The following is a 22,232-nucleotide window of genomic DNA, read 5'->3' on the forward strand; positions in this document are numbered from 1 at the left end:
AATCAGTAGAATGATTAAAAATAGAAATATTGCAAAGCATTGTGGGAATCTTATCAGCGTACTTTACTCATTAACATAAACAGAACCTGGAGTGTCAAACATGTGAGTAAGACATTTAACTCCCTTCACCTTCCTGCATAAAACAGTAATTCCCACAGTTACTCAAAATCCTCATGTTTCTTTCCCATCCACAGTGGAGGCCTTTGGAAAAAGCAATCGTGCAGTGAACACACACTGAGTGTCCTTAGGATTCAAGAGTTTAGTTCATTTAGACACGTGTGATCTGTGTACAGTCATAAAGAGTTACAGACTAGAAGTAAAACATTTTTTTAAAAAGACTTATTTAGGGGGCCGGCACTGTGGCGCAGTGGGTTAACGCCCTGGCCTGAAGCACTGACATCCCATATGGGTGCTGGTTGGAGTTCTGGCTGCTCCACTACTGATCCAGCTCTCTGCTGTGGCCTGAGAAAGAAATAAAAGATGGCCCAAGTCCTTGGGCCCCTGCACCCATGTGTGAGACCAGGAAGATGCTGCTGCTCCTGGCTTCAGATCAGCACAGCTCTGGTCATTGCATCCAACTGGGGAGTGAACTAGCAGATGGAAGCCCCCTCCCATTACCTCTCCTCTCTGTGAAACTCTTTCAAATAAATAAATCTTTTAAAAAAATAATGACTTATTCATTGGAAATGCAGAGTAACGAGAGATGGAGAACAGAGAGAGGTCTTCCACCTGCTGGTTCCTTGCCCAAATGGACCCAAAGGCTAGAGATTTTACTTTCTGAAGCCAGGAACCTGGAGCTTTTTCCACACTCCTAAGTGGATGGAGGCACTCAATCATTTGGGCCATTTTCTTCTGCTTTTCCAGTCATGTTAGCAGGGAGCTGGATTGGAAGTGGAGTATTCAAGACAAACAAGCACCCATAGAGGATGCTGGCACCACAGGTGTCAACTTTATCTGCTACACAACATGCCAGCCCCCAAATAAATAATTGAATAGGAAACAGTACTCATAGCCCTTATCCATACACATTCAACCTTAAGAATAGTATTTCTAGATAACAGAGAAAAGTGAACTAAAATTCCTTCCTATAAAGTCCATTATGTAAATAAGTGTGAGGATTGAATGAGCACCTTATAAGAAAACAATGATACTAGAACAAGTACAGCAGGGGCCGGTAATAGGCAGCAGGTTAACCTCCCACTTGTAAGCCAGCCCGCCCGTGGAGTGTCAGCTGCCCCTGGGTCAAAGCAGCTTCCTTACGGGGTGCCTAATTAGGCAGCACTTGGGCCCAAGCAGTTTCACAATTGGGATTCTTGGCTCCTGGCTTCATCCTGCAGCAGCCTCAGTCATTTTGACAATTTGAGGAAAGAACCTGCAGATAGAAGATATTATTTTTCTCTCTTCTCTCTCATTCTGCTTTCAAACAAATGTTTAAATATATAATAATAACAAAGTCATTCCACCAAAAATCATTAGTGGGATTGAGAGGTAAAAAGAGAAACTCATAGAAAATAACACCAAATTTAAAGGGAAAATAAAGTCAAACTTCAGGTCTTGAATAGAAAATTAAGAAGCCACTAGTGAGGTTATGATTGCCAGCAGCTGTTGGAGATGAACTTCTGATGATTTGTGTTGTCCTAAGTTTACTTTCTGGCTGCTCAGCTGGGGAAAACGCAGCCCCAAGCACCAACTCTGCGCTGCCCTGGAGGAAACCCCGTGCACTCCAAAGGTGACTCATTGTGCATCTGGGAATGCGATTTGGGGCTCTCCTGGGGGTGTCAAAGTGATGACAATAAACAAGGTGGTGGAGGCAGCAGTGACAAGGTGACCGGTGTCCACCAGGAGGAGTCGTCCTGCTGGCCCGGGCCTGATCCACAGTCAGTGCTGGCCAGCCCCAGCCTGTGCAGGACACCCCCAGTAAGGACCCTGCACCCCCAGCCTGGGGCGGGAGGGTGGCGAGGCCTCTCCCCCTGCTCGCTTCCCGATCTGTGTGTGTTCCAGGGTCTCCCTGTTTTTTTTTTTTTTTTTTTTTTTTCAGATGTGTCCTGCTAACACTGTTTTCCTGTACCGTGTTGTTTCTCTGTCCATCGCTCTATTTGTTTTCACCTCTTCCTTCTTTACACCGAGGGTCTCTGAAGCTCTCCAGATCGCTCGCTGTCCTGTGTGCACCGAGTGTTCTTTGCTTTCTGCTGTGTGCTCCTCTTTGCTCTGAACACCTCAGTGGTCCTTACTACATTGCAAGCTCTGTACCTGGAATTCCATCTTGTTACTTCCCATTCTGTTCTGTTCTCTGTTGTTTACAGCATCATTCTGTTTTGTTACTTCCTTATCAAGTGAATGGATCCACATTTTAATTTTAAAGGGATTCATATTTAGGTAAACTTAAGTCATCATTTCCAGTTAGATATTTTTTCATCTTAATTTTGATGTTTATCATGTTTGTGTTGAATAGTATCAATCTAATTTTTTTAGAAACTCAAATGGTTTTATTTTTACTGACTTTGTTTGTTCTCAGCAACCTTGAAAATTCTTCAAGTCAGAACAGGCATTGTGGTGCATCTCATATGGGCGCTTGTTTGTGTCCAGCTGCTCCACTCTCAGTCCAGCTCCCGGTTGGTGCAGAAGGTGGCCCAAGTGCTTGGGGCCTGTGCTGGGGTAGTAGACCTCGGTGACACTCCTGGCTTCAGCCTGACCCAATTCCAGCTGTTGCAGCCATTTGGGGAGGGAGCCAGCTGATGGAAGACCTTTCTCTCTGCCATTCTCTCTCTCTGGAACTCTACCTTTCAAATAAGGAAAATAAATCTAAAAAAAAGAGATTTTGTCAAATTCCTTAGGTAATTTTGCCAATGATTATGTGAATTTCTGTTTTAAATCATATAACTGCTCTGGATACAATCTGCTCATTTCTTTGTAATGATGTTAAGTTTATTCTTTCTTAAAATGAATCCCTCCAAAGGCATGAGGAAGACAAGTGGAGAGAGCAGATGTTTTATTCACATCCAATCTCAACACAAGAACTTTCAATAATCAATGATTATGTGGTAATGTTGATGTGTAGATATTTATTGTGTTGTGTTAACCTTTCTCTCTGCCATGTGACATCAGTCTTAACCATTTCCTGGGGTGATTCTCTTGGTCACTGCTAGACTCCACTTGGAGAGCCCTGGATTCATTTCTACAAACAAATTGTGGGACTGCTTCTTATTTGCTTCCTGAACGAGATGGCCTCAGCATCATACTTCTCACACCAGGTTTATTTGGTTTTCCTGCACTGTGACTGACAGAGTGCTCCCTTTCTCTCCCTAGGAAGTGTTTATAGATGTTTTTTGTCCCACACCATTAAAGCATTCTGTGGAATTCCTTGTGGAGTGATTTTTTCCTTCTACTCAGTTTTATCCTGGGAAACTTTGGACGTTCATGACTGTCTACATTTCTTGTGTTTTTATGGTGAGTTAAGTATTCTCAGAATTTGCCAGTGTGTCTCAGCCTTCCACGTTTATTAGCATGGTTGCAATATCATTTTTAGAAAATGCAAGTTCTTAGTTGTGTTTTTAACATTTGAAGTCTTCTACTATTGTTATCTTCTCTTTAGGAAGTGCAACCATCTCTCTGGAGGGTGGCTAATTTTGTTAGTCTTTAGGAAAAAAATGGCATTTTGTCTTTATTTTCCACAATGCATGTTTCTTTATTTCACAATAATCATAGATTTTTCCACTTTGTTCTTACCAGAAAATGCTTTCCTTCTGAACATAGTGAGAAATCTGTTAATAAATAAAATGTTTTCCTTTTGTAATTCCTCTTAATTTTAAGATAACTTGTTCAGTTGAACTCTTCAGGTTTGCTCTCATTCACGTCAGTGTCTACTGTCTGGCTGCATTGATTACTTGGTGCATGTGATAGCAGAAAAGGGGAATTGAGCATTTGACAGTGACTTGTGTGTTGGTCAAGGCATTAGGGGCAGCAAATGAATTCACGTGGTCAACTTTTTTGTAGTCTGGCCTTCTGTCTGCTGGTTCCATGGATACTGAAGGACTTTGATTAAATCTCCTATTCCGATGGCAGATTTTCCTGTTTTTATAAAATCTTTTCTAGTGTTTTAACTTAAATATAGATGTTATTTTGTATTTACAAATTTCCATATTTTATTTTTATCAAAGTGGATTTCATTATATCCAGCTATTCTGTTCCCTAAATGTTGGTTTTGTCCAATATTCTGCATGCACCTGCTTTGTGTTACTTGATTGGTAGACTACATCTTCATTTTCTTTTCTTTCTTTTAAAAAAAGATTTATTCATTTATTTGGAAGGCAGAGTTATGGAGAGGCAGAGGTAGAGGCAGAGAGAGAGAGAGAGAAAGAGAGATTCCATTTGCTGATTCACTCTCCATTTGGCCACAACGGCCTGAGCTGGGCTAATCCAGAGTCAGGAGCCAGTAGCTTCTTTTGGGTCTCCCACACAGGTGTAGGGGCCCAAGGACTACTACTTTCCCAGGTCATAGCAGAGAGCTCGATTGGAAGTAGAGCAGCTGAGACTCAAACCAGTGCCCATATGGGATGCTGGCACTGCAGGTGGCAGCTTAACCAGCTTTGCCATAGCACTGGCCCCCATCTCCCCCTTTTTTTGAAACTTTCTCTTTCTTCCTATTTCCAATTAATTTGAAAGACATGTTCTTTGTCTTGAAGTTCAGTTCATCTCATTTTATATGGACACTCCGTATGTCTGCAGATTGTTATTGGCCCCATATATCATGTCCTGGTCAGTCACTTTTGGATTATATATGCCTTTGTATTTACAGTGTGAATGCAATGGACAGAGCATAGCTGAGATGCAATATTTTTGACTCTTGCATTCTCTGCATTTGCTTGGTGGATATAGTCCATTTTTCATGAACTTTTTCAGCTTTATGGAGGTACAATTGAGAAATATAAGCTTGTATTTTTAGCTAGTATATTGGGATGATTTGATATGAATACTACCTCTAAGTTAATTAACATGACACTCACCTTACACAAAACCTTTGTGTGCATGGTGACAGCTTGTAAGACCTATGATTTCAGCAAAATTCAATTATACAATACATTATTATCAACTATATCCACCCCATGTTATTTTTGTTATTTAGCATTTATTCATCTAATACCTCTGCCCTTTCACTAACACCTCTCCATCTCTTGCCAGGTTTCCCAGCTCCTGGTAATCACCATCTCCTTTTTTTTTTTTTTTTGCTAACTTTGGTATTTTATTTCCCATGTCGTACAGGCTTTGTATTTCTGTGCTTTGATTCCTTTACCTAAAATGATCTTCTCTAGGTTCATTCATGTTGTCATGAATGGCTGGATTTTCCCCTCTTTTATGGATGAATAGAATTCCTTTCAATGCACATTTTTCACCCATTCCCCTGTTGATGGACACTAAGGCTGTGCTCATATCTTGGCTTCTATGAATCATGCTGCACTATCTGCATGTGCATATGTCTTTAAAATATTAATTGCAGTTCTAGTAGATATTTGTCCAGTTGTTGGACTGCCATATAATAAGGTAGTTCTGGTTTTAATTTTGTGAGGAAACACCACACAATTTCCCATGAGGATTTTTGCATTTTATTCCCAGCAGTGTACAAGAGTTCCTTTTTTTAAATCATATTCTAACTAGTGCTTGCCATCTCTTATGTCATGGATAGTGGCCATCCATTGCTGTGAGGTGGTGTCCCTTTGTGATTTTATTTTTGATATATTGATGATTAGAGGTATTGAGTGTCTTTTCAAAAACTTTTGGCACCTTTTCATAGAGTTCTGGCCATTTGTGTGTCTTCTTTAGAACAACGTCTATTCAGACCCTTTGCCCTGTTCATTACACAGTTTGCACATATTCTCTGCTAGCCTATAGGCAGACCTTCATGTTGTTCATTATTTCCTTTTCTGTGCCAAAGTTTTATGTTTTGGTGTATTCCAGCTTGTATATTTTCTATTTTGTTGTCAGTAATTTCAGAGTCATAACCAAAAAATCATTGCCCAGGTACATAAAAGACTTCTTTCTTTTTTTGTAAAAGGATATATATTATTTATTAGCGAGAGAGAGAAAGAGAGAGAGAGAGAGAGAGAGGGGTAAGAGATCTTTTATGAATGTTCCAGTGTCAGGTCTTACATTACTGTCTTTATTCTTTTTTTTTTTTTTTTTTTTTTTTTTTTTTTTTTTTTTTGACAGGCAGAGTGGACAGTGAGAGAGAGAGACAGAGAGAAAGGTCTTCCCTTGCCGTTGGTTCACCCTCCAATGGCCGCCGCGGCCGGCGCGCTGCGGCCGGCGCACCGCGCTGATGCGATGGCAGGAGCCAGGAGCCAGGTGCTTTTCCTGGTCTCCCATGGGGTGCAGGGCCCAAGCACCTGGGCCATCCTCCACTGCACTCCCTGACCACAGCAGAGGTGTCTTTATTCTTATTTGAATTGATTTTTGTCCTTGTTGTAAAGTGATTCAGTTTCATTTTTCTGCATCTAGATATCCAATTATATCATTATCAGTGGTTTTACCCAGTGGCCTATCACCATTGTATATTCTTGGTGTCCTGGTCAAAGATTAGCTTACCACATATATGTGGATTTACTTCTGGGATCTTTGTTCCCATTGGTCAGTGAGTCTTTTCCTAGTTCTCTTCCATACTGTTTAGGTGAGTACAACTCTTTGATATAGTTTGATATCAGGACATCTGATGTTTATCTTGGTTCTCCTTACAAGATTGGTTCATCTAGTGCGGTGTCTTATGTTCCATATGAATTTTTATAGATTTATTTATTTATTTGAAAATAAGAGTTACATAGAAAGAGGAGAGACAGAGATACAGAGATAGAGATAGAGATAGAGAGAGGGAGGGAGAGAGGTCTTCCATCCATTGGCTCACTGCCAAATTGGCCATAATGGCTGGAGCTGTACTGATCCAAATCCAGGAGCCAGGAGCTTCTTTCAGGTCTCTCACATGGGTAGAGGGGCCCAGGGACTTGGGCTATCTTCTACTGCTTTCCCATGCCATAGCAGAGAGCTGGATTGGAAGTGAAGCAGCTGGGACTCGAACCAGAGCCCATATGGGATGCTGGCACTGCAGGTGGTGGTTTTACCCACCATGCCACAGGGCCAGCCCCTCTATATCAATTTTTGGATAGATTTTTTTCAGTTTCTGTGAAGAATGTCATTGGAATTTAGATAGGGATCACCTTGAATCCATAGAGCACTATCAATAGCATGGATATTTTAGCAATATGAATGATTCATTTTCCTGCTTTGTTTCTATGGTTCTGACTTCAAGGACTACATTGTGTCTAAGTGGCAGGAGTGGACATCCTGACCCTGCTCTTAGACAGGAAGGCTGCATCTTCTCATCATTGACTCTGATAAGCTGTGAACCTGTCACTTAAGGCATTCATTATACTTAGGTCCATTAATCTATAATTAGTTTGTTGATACCTTTTTTTTTTTTTTTGAAGAGGTGTATGTATTTCTTGGAGAGGTAGAGTTACAGACAGACAGAGGGAGAGACAGAGAGAAAGGTCTTCCATGTGCTGGTTCCATCCCCAGATGGCCTCAATGGCCAGAGCTGGGCCATTCTGAAGCCAGGAGCCAGGAGCTTCTTACGAGTCACCCACTTGGGTGCAGTGGCCCAAGCACTTGGGCCATCTACTGCTTTCCCAGGCCACAGCAGAGAGTTAGATTGGAAGTGGAGCATCCAGGATTTGAACCAGCACTCATATGGGATACTGGCACTCCAGTCAGTGGCTTTTCCCACCACAGCACTGGCCACATTTTTTTTTTTTAACATGAGAGGATGTTCAGTGTTGTCAAGTGCTTTTTCTGCACCTATTGAGGTGGTCATATTCTTTAATTTTTCATTCTGTTAACATGCTGCCTTACATTTATTTATTTGTAATGTGGAACCATCTTGCACTCCTTGGAGGTCATGTTTATTTATAAAGAATGATGCTTTTATTGTGCAATTGACTTTTCCTTCCAAGTATTTTATGGGGTATTTTTTCTGTAATGTTCATTAGAGATATTGGCCTGTAATTTTCTTATCTCACATTAAAAAATCCACATCTGGATTTTTTTTGTTAAAAAAGATCAGGGTAATATAGTCCTTGTCTTTGTGTTTTGGAGAACTTTGAGAGTAGTATCTGGTCTTTAAATGTTCAGTAGAATTCAATAGTGAAGGAATTTCTTTATAGGAGACATTTCAGTATTCTTAACTGATTCTCTTCTGTTCCAATATATTTCTTCATGAATCAGTCTTGGTGTATTTCATGTCTCTAGATATTTATTGATTTCTTCTACTTTATTCTGTTTGCTTGTTTAGCATTCACTGTAGTTAGCTCTTATGATCCTTTGTATTTCTGCAGTATTAGTTGCAATATTTCCTCTTTTATTTTTATTCTCATTTATTTAGTCTACCCTTTTTGAATAGTCAGTTTTCTTCTTCTTCATCATTCCTATATATCTTGCATTTTTGTTTTAGTACAACTTTCATTTCTCATTCTTGTTTACTTGTGTATGTTTGTGCATATCTATTTGTATATACAGACAAAATGAATATATGTTTAGTATTTGTTTATATAGACAAAATGAGTTAGAAATAGGTCTATGTGTTGATCTGCCAGTCTTTCTTTCTTTATGTTAACTGTCAGTAAACCATAAGAATTTTGCTTTGTTTATAGTTAATTTCTCCTAATATCTAACATGATATCTGTTAAATTAAATACCATATATAACATAATTTAGTTTACAGATATCAGAAATTGTAAAAAGAATGGATAGCACAGGAATGCAATCATGTGTGATCTTCTATTACACCCTGTTGTGGAGTGTTTTGCAGATTCCCGTGCTCTGAGGGATGACTGTGTATAATGATTGTGATATGATTTTGCTCTTGCCAGCAATGCCAAGTAAGAGAGCATAAAAAGGTGTGAGCTGACAGGTGAGCAGACTGACCTTGGCTTCAGTCCCTCAGTTGGACACTTCCTTGTTCCTAAGACTGAGAGCCACATTTTTCCAGAGACTTCTTCCTTCCCTTTCTTGTAAAGCCCTTCAGCAGACTTAGCCAAAAGAGATCCTACTAGAGTTTGCATTGGTAGCAGTGGAACTTTGGACTTCGTTCATTTAATATGAAGTCATTGGACTCATTGATGAACCAGAAGCTCCCCATGGGCTACAGCTTCCTACTTGTCTTCCCCCAGGGCCCCCAGTGCTACTCTGACACTTCTGCAGGTTACCCTGTACAGACCAACCTTAATTAACCACCCAGGGCCTGTGGATGTTCCCAGCAGCTCCCCGCTGCCCTCCCAGTGAGCGCCCCACTGAGCTGTGTTTGGTGACCTGCTCTGTCCTCCTGGGTGCCCTTTCTAGGCTTTGAAGTACCTACGACATTTTCTTTTCTCTTTTTTTAAGATTTATTTAAATATTTTTTCAAAGATTTATTTATTTTTATTTGAAAGTCAGAGTTATACAGAGAGAGTGTCAGAGTGAGAGAGTGCACGTGCACGCGTGTGCAAGAGGTCTTCCATCAGATAGTTCACTCCTCAGATGGCTGCAATGGCTGGAACTGTGCCAATCCAAGGCAGGCGCCAAGAGCTTCTTCCAGGTCTCCCATGTGGGGCAGGTGTCTAAGGACCTGGGTCATTTTCTACTGCTTTCCCATGCCATAGCAGAGAGCTAGATCAGAAGTGGAGAAGCCAGGTCTCAAATCTGTGCCCATATGTGATGCAGGCACTCGGGCCAGGTTGGTAATCTGCTGTGCCACAGTGCCGGCCCTCTAGATTTATTTAAATATTTAAAGGCAGAGTTAGACAGAGGCAGAGGTAGGTAGGTAGAGAGAGAGAGGTCCTCCATCTGTTGGTTCACTCCTCACATTACCACATGATGCAAAACCTGGAGCTGTGCTGATCTGAAGCCAGGAGACAGAAGCTTTGTCCAGGTCTCCCATGTGGGTGCAGGGGCCCAAGGACTTGGGTCATCTTGTACTGTGTTCCCAGGCCATAGTAGAGAGCTGGTTCGGAAGTCAAATTGCCGGGACTCCAACCGGCACCAATATGGGATGCTGGTATTGCAGTTGGCAGCTTCACCTGCTGTGCCACAGTGCCAGCCCCAATTAATTTTATTTTTGATTGGCATAATACATGAGTGTTTAAAACTTGTCTGAAATAAAATCTTAAAAATGTTCCCTGTTTGAAATAATTGAGTTGGCAGTGTAAATTCTAAGAAAGTAGTGCAAACACACTACTCCTCATGCATTAGGAGTAGAATATTATTCAGAAAGGTGAGACTATGCACTTGGGTTTAGCGATAACAAGCAGTCTTGTTCTCTGAAGAAAGCATCTCAAGCAAATTTTACGTTCATAGATGCCAACGCGTCCTCGTGCAGTAGACAAGAAAGTAGGATGTGAGTATTTGATGTCCACCGTCTCCATATCATGTATAACTATACTCTGACATTCAAAGGATGCCTGAAGTTCAGTCCCTGGAATTACCACAGTTGGGTCTGAAATATAGAAGATTTGAACATTTATCCACCTGTCTCTCAGAGCTGTTTATCATCATATTCTTCAACAAACTTCATTCTTTATAATTTCAGAATATAATCTGTATATTATTCACAGGATGTCAAATTAACCTAATTAAACTATCTATAAAATTAACAACATCATTGAGATGTTACCAAGTGATGCAACTTATAGCTTTTTTCTAATATGTCAGATTTGTATTGGTGTCATGGCAAACTCATTGCTCTTCATGATATATACATACACCTTTGTAATTGAGCCTCATCTGTAAAAACCCATAGACTGGATTTTCATGCATCTGACAGTAGTCAGTATTTCAACTATAACAATCCAGCCAGTACCAGAACTCATGTCATCTTCTGGAATCAAAAACTTGTTTGATGATATTGGTTGTCAAACATGTCTGTATGTATCCAGAGTGATTTGAGGTCTTTCCATATGTACTACCTTTCTCCTAAGTGTATTTCAGGCCATCACTGTCAGTCCCAGTCATTCTAAATGGGCATGGCTGAAATATAAACTTTCCAAGTGGATTTTCCCCTCTTTACTCTTTTTTTTGGTCATCAACATGCTGATCTATATCCATGTCATTGAAAGTCTAAGAGCCAAATAGAATTTCACTGTGGTCCATCAGGGATATGTTAATGCATATTGTCAATCCAGGAATATTGGAAACCATGAATCAAGGTCATTTATAAGTATCATAGTGATTCATGATGTATTTTCCAGAAGATGTCAAATTATCCTAATCAAAACATCTAAACATCATTGAGATTATGTCACCAAGTGACACAATTTATAGCTGCTTTCTAATATGTCAGATTTTTATTGGTATCTTGGCAAACTCATTTCTCTTCATGATCTATATTTACACTCTCCTAATCGAGCCTCATCTGAAGAAGCCCATAGATTCCATTTTCATGCACCTGACAGTGGTCAATATTGTAACCATCGTGTTCCAGTCAATACCAGACATCATGTCATCCTTTGGAGTCAAACGTTTCTTAGATAATGCTGGCTGTCAAACTTTTCTGTACACATACAGAGTCACCCGCGGTATTTCCATCTGCACCACTGCTCTTCTGAGTGCAGTTCAAGCCATCACCATCAGTCCCAGTCATTCTAAATGGGCAAGACTGAAATCTAAGCTGTCTACCTGGATTTTCCCCTCTTTCCTTTTCTTCTGGATCATCAACATGCTGATCTATATCCACGTCATTGGAACTATAAGAGCCAAATTGAATTTCACTGTGGTTGGTCAGGGATATGTTAATGCATATTGTCAATCCAGGAAGCCCAGTGCCCATGAATCAAGGTCATTTGTAAGTATTTTGGTGATTCACGATGCAGTGTTCCTGGCACTGATGATCTGGTCCAGCCTCTACATGGTGTGGATCCTCTACAGACACCACAGGAGGGCCCAGCACATTCACACCTCCAGTCTCTCTTCCAAGACATCTCCAGAAAACAAAGCCACCCACACAATCCTTTTGATGGTATTTTGCTTTGTGTTCTTTTATTTGTCAAACAACTGTTTGACCTTTTATGGATTTTATACATCTAAGAAAAACACAAGGTTGGAGGGTATTGGTGGAATTTTAGCATCATGCTACCCGACATTTTGTCCCTTTTTTCTGATGAAACATAACAAAATTATTCTCAAACTGACTTCTTTCCTTTCAAATATGAGAATGACCTTTCATCCATGAGCTTTCAGTGGCTGATCTGACATCAAGTTCTGCAGAGGAGTCTCCATCAAGTTTTATATGAGGAAAAGAAGACAGAGGACCATGGGGCACTGGAAATGGGGCTAGTTTGAGTGGAACTATGCGGTCCATTTTAAAACATTCATGTGTTGGAATGTTAATGTGAATCAAGATGTATTAATCTTCACATAGATTGCACAGTTCAGTAACATTTTGGGTGAAATGAATGTGTTGTGTATATTAAACTAATTTTATCTGGTTGATTTTGTCCTTTTGAAATTTGTCCTTTTGAGTTACTAGAAAATACAAAATCATATTTGGGCTTACCTTTTCTTTCTGCTAAACTGTGTCATTCATAAAGTCTTTCCTTATTTATTTATTCAATAAATAACACCTCCCTTGTATATTTCAGGGACTCACCTAGAGGCTGGATGTGCCCCAGTGACCCTGAGGTAAAATCAAGTAAAGAGAACACGAAAGAATTGCTGTGATGCAGGGAAAATAGTTGTGTCTGTGAAAAGTGCTGTGAAAACAGAGGTGATTAAGAGGATGGGAAGCTGTGGGAGATTCAATCGTGAATATAGAATACAATGCAGGGGCATCTCCCAGCATCTGTGTAAATCCATCCATAATGATGCCCTCCCCTTCTTATTCTGATGTATTTATTATTTGGATCCAATCGATTGGGATGTCAGTGAGAAGTGTCTCTATATTTAAATACTCATCAGCAGGGGCCTGATTCTTTCTCATAGCTCCATGGTGCACTGCTTTGCAGTATATTTACTTTGCAAAACCTTTCAACCAACACCAGTTTTTTCTCAGTATCATCACTCACATCTCAAATTCTCTGTCCTACTTACTCAGTGGTCAGTTCCATTCCCCAGGGACAGCACCCTGGTGACTGTAGCTTGAACCTTTGCCTGTATCTTTGTTTGCAAGACTAAGGAATTCCACCTCGCCTGTCCAAAGACTCCAAGACTTGGATTCCAATCTTTCAAGAACTCCCTTTTTAAAGCAGCACAGTGGCCGGCGCCGCAGCTCACTAGGCTAATCCTCCACCTTGCGGCGCTGGCACACCGGGTTCTAGTCCCGGTTGGGGCACCGGATTCTGTCCCGGTTGCCCCTCTTCCAGGCCAGCTCTCTGCTGTGGCCAGGGAGTGCAGTGGAGGATGGCCCAAGTCCTTGGGCCCTGCACCCCATGGGAGACCAGGATTAGTACCTGGCTCCTGCCATCCGATCGGCGCGGTGTGCTGGTTGCAGCGCGCCAGCCGCGGCGGCCATTGGAGGGTGAACCAACGGCAAAGGAAGACCTTTCTCTCTGTCTCTCTCTCTCTCTCACTGTCCACTCTGCCTGTCAAAAAAAAAAAAAAAGCAGCACAGTACGTGGCAGTTTCTCTTGCTCTATGAATGTTCACTGTGGCCACACCCAGGCCCCAGCACCCAGATCCAGACTGGCACAGCTGCCCTCACCCCTCACCCCTCCCTGGCTGTGCCCCGTGGTGTCTACTCTGGACCAACGACCCCACCACCGTGCCTGTCAGGTCTCCCGCTCACGTCCATAGGTACCAGGCGTCGCTACTGAGTGGCCCCTACATTCGCAGAGGAAATCATGCAGTTGCTGAGGCTTCGTCCCGTGTCACCAGTGTCTGCTGAGAGCGCTGAGGCCTCTCCTGCTCAGGCGGCTGGCTCCTCAGGTGAAATCACCACTTCCGGGTCAGCTGATGCTCCCGCCCCTGAGCCTCTCAGGAGGCTCCACCCAGAGGACGCAGAGCAGTGATGTCAATGATGGACCCGTATGTTGTCGCTGCTGGTGCCCAGGCGAGGCAGTGTGGAAGGCCTTTTTGTCTAGGGCTTTGCTGAGACCACCTCTGCGCTTGGTAAAAACCATGAACAATCACAGGTATTTCCAGCACAGAGCTAATCTTCATAGGAAATCCCTGGGGGTGGGTAACCTCACTGAAATTTCCTGCATGCGTGCCCTGCACATCCACCGGTTCTCCCCAGGCTGCCATTTTGACAGAAGCTGGTGGACTTGGAGGCTGAGAGGGCAGACACTGATTTTCTCAGGCTCGTGGGGCTGGCGTCTGGGATGAGGGCGCCAGCGTGGCCGGGCCGTGGGAGCGCTCTCCCGCTGTCTGTGGCGGCCATCTTGTCGCTGTGCCCTCCCGGGGGAGAGGGGGAGTTCTGGTCTCCTCCTCGTGAGGAACAGAACTCTGACGGGGCCAGAGCCCCCCTCACGGCGGCCGTCACTTTCCTTCTGTCAAGACCTGATCTCCAAATACAGTCACACGTGGCCCTGGGCCTTCAGCTTTTGCATTTCAGGGCAGAACTCAGTCTGTGACACACACACACACACACACACACACACACGCGCGCGCGCGCGCATTTGGGGAATGAACCAGCAGATGAAAGATCTCTCGCCTTCATTCCACATTTCAAATGAATACATAACTGTTTAAAAATGAATAGCAGAGTAACTCCCCAAAAAGCCATTAATAGGATTGAAGAGAGAAATAGAAATTCATAGACAATGAACCACACATTGGAAATGGAAAGTAAAGTCAAACATCAAGCCTTGAAAAATATAATTAAGAAACCTATAGTGAGATCACGATTCCCACCAGCTGCGTGGAGACGAACTTCTGATGACGTCATCCTGAAGTTTACTTTCTGACGCTGCTCAGCTGGGGAAAAGGCAGCCTCTGATGCTGACTTTGCACTGCCCAGGATTCATTTTGCCCCTGGGAGGGCGCTTTGGGACTCTCCCGGGTGCATCAATGAGGACGATAAACAAGGTCATGGAGGCAGCAGGTGACAAGGTGACTGGTGTCCACCAGGAGGAGATGTTCCACTGGCTTGTGCCTGATATGCGGTCAGTGCCATGCAGACCCAGCCTGTCCAGGATGCTCCCTGTGTGGGGGAAGCTGATAGCCTCCAGTAAGGAGCCTGCACCCTCTTCCTGGGGGATAGGAGTGTGGCATCGAGGCCTCTCCTACCTGCCTGCTCCCCACCACACAGCTTACATGGACTCCCTTTTGTTTTCTTCAGATGCATCCTAACCTTTTTTCTATGGTGATTGTTGACATCACTTGATTCTGTCCCTCTGTTTTGCTTTTACTTTCTTCATTCTGTCATTCTTTTTATTCTGCGTAAGTTCTGCAAATCTGTGTCTGCAGTCATTGGAGTTTTAGTTTAAGTCAGTGTCATGCATTGTTCATTGCACTCTGACCTTTTGGGTTTCCAAGTAACAAGTATTTGGAAGTTCTGTTCAATTCCATACATAGTGTCAGATCACCTGTATTCTGGACTTTCCTTTTGGCTTTCTTCTTTATTGTGAATGCCTTAATTGATATTTCATTGCATTTGAAATAATTTGTCCCAGGTTTCATTTTTAATTTTTTATTTTAAGTTTACATTGTATTTATTCATTTATTAATATACAGAGAACATATTTTATGAGTTTCATAGATATGATTCCAAGGAATAAGAATACTTTTCTCTCTCTCTCCTCTCCCTTCTTCCCCCTTCTTTTCTTTTTCTTCTAATTTTTTGTGATAACATACTTTCAATTTAAATTTTTATTAATTTGAGAAGCAGAAAAGAGAGGAGAGGAGAGGAGATCACTGGCATTAATTTCTTCCCAATTATTTTAAATTGTTCTTTCTTTCTTTATAATAAAGCCCCTCCAAAACCATGAGGAATAAAATTGAAGATAGCAGAAATTTTTAGTCATATCCAGTCTTTAAGGATGAACTTTTGATATGTAACCAAGGATATAATGCTGCTGACCTTGTAGAGATTTTCCTCATAGTAAGGTGAATCCCATCCATTGCTACATATGTAGAGACTTTTGTCATTAATATACATTGAATTATATCACAGTTTTGTACATCTCCTGTGGTGTTCATATATCCTTTCAGTTTTAATCTAATTGTGTGGTGCACTATACAGATGAAGTTTTTTTTGAAGATTTGTTTTTTTTGAAAGAGTTACACACAGAGAGAAGGAGAGGGAAGGAGGAAGGGAGAGAAAGAGAAAGGGAGTGGTCTTCATCCACTGATTCACTCCCTAATTGGCTGCAATGGCTGTAGCAGTGCCGATCTGAAACCAGGAGCCAGGAGCTTTTTCTGGGTCTCTCACACAGGTGCAGGGGCCCAGGGACTTGGGCCATCTTCCACTGCTTTCCCAGGCCATAGCAGAGAGCTGGATTGGAAGTGGAGCAGCTGGGTCTCAATGGGTGCCCATATGGGATGCCAGCACTGCAGGTGGCGGCTTTACCACTACACTACAGTCCTGGCCCCCAGATGAAGTTTTTAATGTTAGACTTAGCTTGCAGGTTTGGGGTAGTTCTCTTGAGTCTTTTTACACAGTCTGGTATCATTTTGCACTTGTTTTGAGTAGACTGTTTCCATTTTGTTCTTGGAATACTGCTGAGATATTGTTTTCATGCTGTCTCTGTTCTGTTTGCCTCCAAGGTTATGCTGTGTTCATCATGTGGTTAATAGAATGTGCTCCTGTTTGTATCCTTAGGTCCTGTGTGTAGGTGTTTTTGGTGTCTGGTATGTTTGCGCCCTTCACCACTGAAGCATTCTTTGCATTTATGGAATGATCTTCAATTTCACTTCAGGGAGCAATGCACCTTAATGGCTTTCTACTGCTGCAGTATCCTTTATGGTAAGTCAGGTCTTCTAAGGATTTACACGTACCTGCTATATTTCCAGAATGACTAGCATAAGTAATCAAAAATAATCCTTAAAACATATTTGCCCTTTCTTGAACACGTGAATTCTGATATCATTTAGGTCTTCCTACTGGGCCAGTGGTCCTGCCCCACTGAAGGTTGGTCACGTTGCTATTCTCTGTGAGGAACTGACTCCTGACCTTGTTCTGACTTTCCACTGGGGGGCTGTTTGCTCTGATTCTGTGCTTACCTGTATCAGCTCCATTTTTCCTTTCTTAAGTTGGCCATTCCATCGTGCATTTTTCCTGATGGGATTGTTTCCAGTAAGTGGTTACCACAAAGTACTTTGGTTTTGAACATGAGAAATCAGTCTTTTTCTGTTTGCTTACTCTTTTACTGATGACTCATTATGATTGCATAAGATAATTGTCCTGTTGAATTAGACCCTGGAACTTCACTGATACTCATGTCCCTGCTTGCTGTATGGCTGCGTTTGCCCCGTGGTTCATGCTGTGTCTGAGAAGGAAAGACGGGTAAAACACAGAGGCTCTTTGTGTTCTGTTCTTAGCAGTTAGATGGAGGATGTGAATTGACTTGCTTAAATTTTTTGCCCCTGGACTGACATTTTGTCTGCTGGGCTAGTTTTGATAATTACTAAAACATCTTGGTTAGAATCTCTCACTGTAATTTTTGAGTTCCTGCATCTTCCTGTTATTTTATATGTGTTTAGCATTATAGATAATGATTCTATGTTTATTTGTATGTACTCATTTAAAGCTTAAATATGCCAACATGGCCTTTTATATACTCAGTTATTGTCCTCCCTAAGTTTGACTTGTCTGATCTGACTGAAGGGGCACCTGCTCTCTCTCTCGGTAGTTTACAGAGTGGGCATCTTCTATGAAAACGGTTTTGCATTTTTTTATGTTGTTTTTTGGATGCATGTGGGGCTGGAAGCCTGGTTTCCTGGTCTTTATGTGGTTACTCAGGCTCTCTTTCTGTTGCCATTTGCTTGATACATCTTTCCCATCCTCTTCCTTTTGACGTATGCATGTTTTGTATTTAACATACAAGTCTGTTAGAAAACGTACGCCTGGCATAGTGTGCTTTTTCATTCAGCTTTATTGAAGTGTAAATAAAGTGAAAACATATATATTTAACGTGTACAATGTGATGACTTGGTATCCTTAGGCATTATGAAATGAATATCACAATCAAGCTGATTAACACATCCATCACATTTTTTGTGGTGAAAACATTTAGCACCTAGTTTGTTAGCGAATCCAAGAGTGCACTACAGTGCTGTTAGCAGTCATCACTGTGCTTTACATTATATTCCCAAACATTCTTCATCTTGTGACTGAAAGATTGTATCCTTTCACTAACATCGCCCCATTTCCTTATCTACCCCTCAGCTCCTGGGAACCACCTTCCTCCTCTGCTTCTGTTTACATTTTCTGATTCCACATACAGGTGAGGCCATACAATATTTGTCTTTCTCTGCTGGCTAATTTCTCATAGCTTAATGTCTTCTTGGTTCATTTATGTTGTCATAAATGGTAGGATCAATTTTTAACAAATCATCCCTTTTTATTTATCATTGACATACACTAATTGCACGTATTTATAGAATACAGTGTGATAGTTCAATACAGTTATGTATTGGCGCTGTGGATAGAAGGTTAAGCCTATGCTTATGGCGCTGGCATCCAATTTGGGTGACAGTGTGAGTCCCAGTTGCTCCACTTCTGATCCAGCTCCCTGCTATTGCATCTGAAAAGCAGAAGAGGGTCCAAGTGCTAGGGCCCTATTACCCATGAGGGAGACCTGAAAAAGCTCCTGGCTTCAGATTGGGCTAGCTCTGGCCATTTGGGCCATTTGTGGAGTGAACCAGCAGATGCAAGATTTCTCTCTGTCTCTCTTTGTGTCTGTAACTCTGTCTTTCAAATAAATAAATAAATAAATATTTGTCTCTGTCTCTTTATGTTTGTAACTCTGTCTCTCAAATAAACAAATAAATAAATAAATCTTTAAAACAATAATGGGTTGGTTTCTGCCATTTCTCTTGTCAATGACGTAACATCCTGAGTGTTCCAAGTGAGTGATGTGCAGTTGGAACCCGTGCATGCCTCTCTGTCACTGCTGCTGGAGTGACACCAGTGGCAGTTACACTGTCTAGTGCCTGCTGGAGTCCACCTTGCCTACCCCAGGGTTCCTGGGCATTGGTCCTCTTCCTTCCATAGTTTCTTTTCCACTATCTTCCAGCATTTTGCAGTTCAGATGCATTTCCTGGGACAACACTCAGTGTTCTCCATGAGCCTCTAACATTGGTGCTTTACCCTGAGAGGAACTTTCAGAGAGATGAGAGAAATTGGCTGAGTTGGAGCAGGTGGATTTTCATTACTGCCTTATAAGGGTTGTGACCCCCCCCCCCCGGGGAAATGGTCTGTCCTCCACTGGTTCCTTTCTGTCCCTCTGGAACAAGCAGAGGTGGATGCCTCCTGGATGGCCCTCTGCCTTCCCTCTGCCCATCGCACTCTTCTCCTTAATCAGTACAGGTTGAAAACATATTATTGCTTCATCTTCCAGGTTCAATTCAGGTTGCAGTGTTAGTTGTCCTTTCCTACCAATGTGCTGTGTATTTTCCCCCAACCTTTTGTGAAGTTCAACAGATACTCAGCAAATTATGCAATTCTATGTTTTCCCATACAAGCAACACCCAGAACAAGAAACAGCACCAGCAGCATCCAGAAACCCAATGGCCTCCCCATCACCCCCCAGTAAGTAGGTCTGCTGCCTGCACCATGACAGTTCCTATTGTAATTATTTCCATTTGCAAAAATTTTTTAAAAAAAGATGTTCCCTTCTGAGCACAGGTGCAGCCTCTGTGGAGGGCTGTGGGCTAGAAATTGAGTAAATGTATAGGAAATCAGCCAAAACTAATACGTCAGAATGAGTAGCTTGGGAGAAAGAGGGACATGTTTATTTTAAGAGCAGGTGGTAATACCATTGGTTGAACTCTTAACACAGAATTATTCTTAGGTGTTTAAATCCAATTGAAAATTGATCCCTGTTAGGAATAAGAATCAGAATAATAGAGAGAGGAGATTTGCAGTTTGGCACATGTTCCCTTGGACTTACCCCTAAGGGTAAAGCTAAAAACTTGCCATGGGACTCCAAATCCCATTAAGTTGGCAGGTACCAATGCCATCTTAGTAGTTAAAGTGATGGGTTTAAATTCATAGCTGATCATAAAATAGGAGTGTCAATGGATCACATAATGGATAGGATTAAAAAGGAGAGAATGATCCAACGTGGGAAATGGGCCACACAGCAGACTCATAGAATAACAAATGCCCTAAATAGCATTCTAGTCTCAGAATCAGCCCTTAAGATATTTGCGTCTGGCTAAAAAGCCCATGAGAGTATTTCAGGCATGGAAAGCCAAGACACTGTGGCAAAAAGTGACCTACATGAAAGATCTCTGTGAGTGAGATCTTGGTGGAAAGAAGGGGCCATCAAAGAAGAAGCTACCTTTCTCTGAAGGGAGGGGAGAACTTCCACTTTGATTATGGCCTTGTTTAAATAATGTCAGAGTTTGTGGACTTAAGAGGCTTCCATAGCCTTGACAGCTCATGACAAGTGTTCTGGTGATCACTGATGTCATAAGTGAGAATGTCAATTGTTAAATTAACAACAGGAGTCACTGTACACTTGTTCCCCACGTAGAACCTCTGTCCTTAATGTGTTATACTATGAAAATTAACAGTAAAACTCGTCTTCAGACAGTACTTTATACTTTGTGTGTCTGTGTGGGTGCAAACTGTTATATTCTTTACTTAGTATAGAGTTGATCTTCTGTCTATAAAGAATATTAAAAATTAATCTTAGTGAAGAATGGGATGGGAGGGAGAGTAGGAGGTGGGATGGTTTGTGGTGGGAGCATTTGTATGGGGGGAAGAACCGCTATAATCAAAAGTTGTACTTATGAAATTTATTAAATAAAAGTTTTATATAAAATTTTAAAGAAAAAGGATCAGGTGGAGGTGTTCACAGTTACCAACAGAGTTCTATTAACCAAGCTGCTTTGCATGTATATATTTCATTTTCTCACTGCCTGTAGTCTGCATCCTGTGTTAGGTGGAAGGTCAGAAGGTTCTGGGAGGAAGGAATTCTTACATGGAGTCACACACATTTTAACAGACAGGTGGAGTCCACAGCAATCCATGGGTGCCCAGCACCGAGCAATGACTGTAGTGGTTGTGGTGAGGAGTTGCGAGGACAGGTTGGGGGAGGAGTGAGCATATTTTCTGGACTCAACACCAGGGCTTGATCAAGTCACGGGCTGGGGTGATGCCACCAGCTGCGTGGAGACGAACTTCTGATGACATGTGTCGGCCTGAAGTTTGCTTTCTGACATTTGCTCAGCTGGGGAAAATGTTGCCGCAAGCACCGGTCTCTCATGTGGGTGCAGGGACCAAGGAGGTGGGCCATCTTCTATTGCTTTCACAGGCCATAGCAGAAGCTGGATCAGAAGTGGAGCAGCCAGGTCTCAAACTGGCGCCCATATGGGATGCCAGCACTGCTGGCAGTGGCTTTTACCAGCTATGCCAGAGTGCCAGCCCGTATAGGATACTTTTTTAAAAATTAAGAGTATTTAACATTGTTGATCATATTAGGCAACACAGTTTCAAGTAATTCCAACTAATATATTCTTAAATTACAAAGAAACTTGAAGGCACAAATGGTAGAATGGAAGACGAGTACTCTGTATTGATGGTATTTGTTACATGTAGGATTTCTTTTCTCTTTTAGATGATTAGAAGCCAGCACTGTAGTAGAGTTGATGCCAGATGACAGAGTTGTTTTTCAGTGGTTTCTGCCTCATCTTCCTCAGTTGACAGGTGATGAGTGAACCAGGTCGCATGCAGTGGAAATCTGGGGACTTCTTCCCCCGCAACCCTGAAACCCATGAACACTGGTTCCCTGATTGTGTCTGGTGCCATTCGTCTAATCACCTCCAAAGCGACAGAATCTGAATTCAGCTCAAGTAGGTTCAGAATGCATTGTGCTTCCAAAACAGATGGTAAAATCCTAGTAAAATGCCCCCTACAGGAGGTTTCTTTCCTGCCCCTTGTCTGGATTTTTGCAACTAGGATCATGATTACTTGCCTTACACAAGTCTTTTTTTTTTTTTTTTTTTTTTTTTTTTTTTTTTTTAGAGGCAGAGTTAGACAGTGAAAGAGAGATAGAGAGAAAGGTCTTCCTTTTTCCATTGGTTCACCCCCTAGTGGCCCTATGGCTGGCGTG

At 42.0% G+C, this 22,232-nt stretch overlaps 1 protein-coding gene and 1 long non-coding RNA gene across 2 annotated transcripts; both read left to right on the forward strand.

The window, feature by feature from the left end:
* Positions 1-11,392: 11,392 nt before the first annotated feature.
* ORYCUNV1R1644 (vomeronasal 1 receptor oryCunV1R1644) lies at positions 11,393-12,244 on the forward strand. Its single transcript, NM_001167350.1, is given in 1 exon segment — positions 11,393-12,244. A coding segment is annotated over 1 exon segment (852 nt).
* Positions 12,245-14,019: 1,775 nt separating this feature from the next.
* LOC103345573 (uncharacterized) lies at positions 14,020-22,021 on the forward strand. The gene is made up of 4 exons (XR_007916069.2): positions 14,020-14,141; positions 16,772-16,915; positions 18,338-18,395; positions 21,738-22,021. It is a non-coding gene; the product is annotated as an uncharacterized lncRNA (long non-coding RNA).
* The last annotated feature ends 211 nt before the right edge of the window (positions 22,022-22,232 follow it).

The sequence above is a fragment of the Oryctolagus cuniculus genome, chromosome 18, assembly GCF_964237555.1.
Source record: "Oryctolagus cuniculus chromosome 18, mOryCun1.1, whole genome shotgun sequence".
Taxonomy (NCBI): domain Eukaryota; kingdom Metazoa; phylum Chordata; class Mammalia; order Lagomorpha; family Leporidae; genus Oryctolagus; species Oryctolagus cuniculus.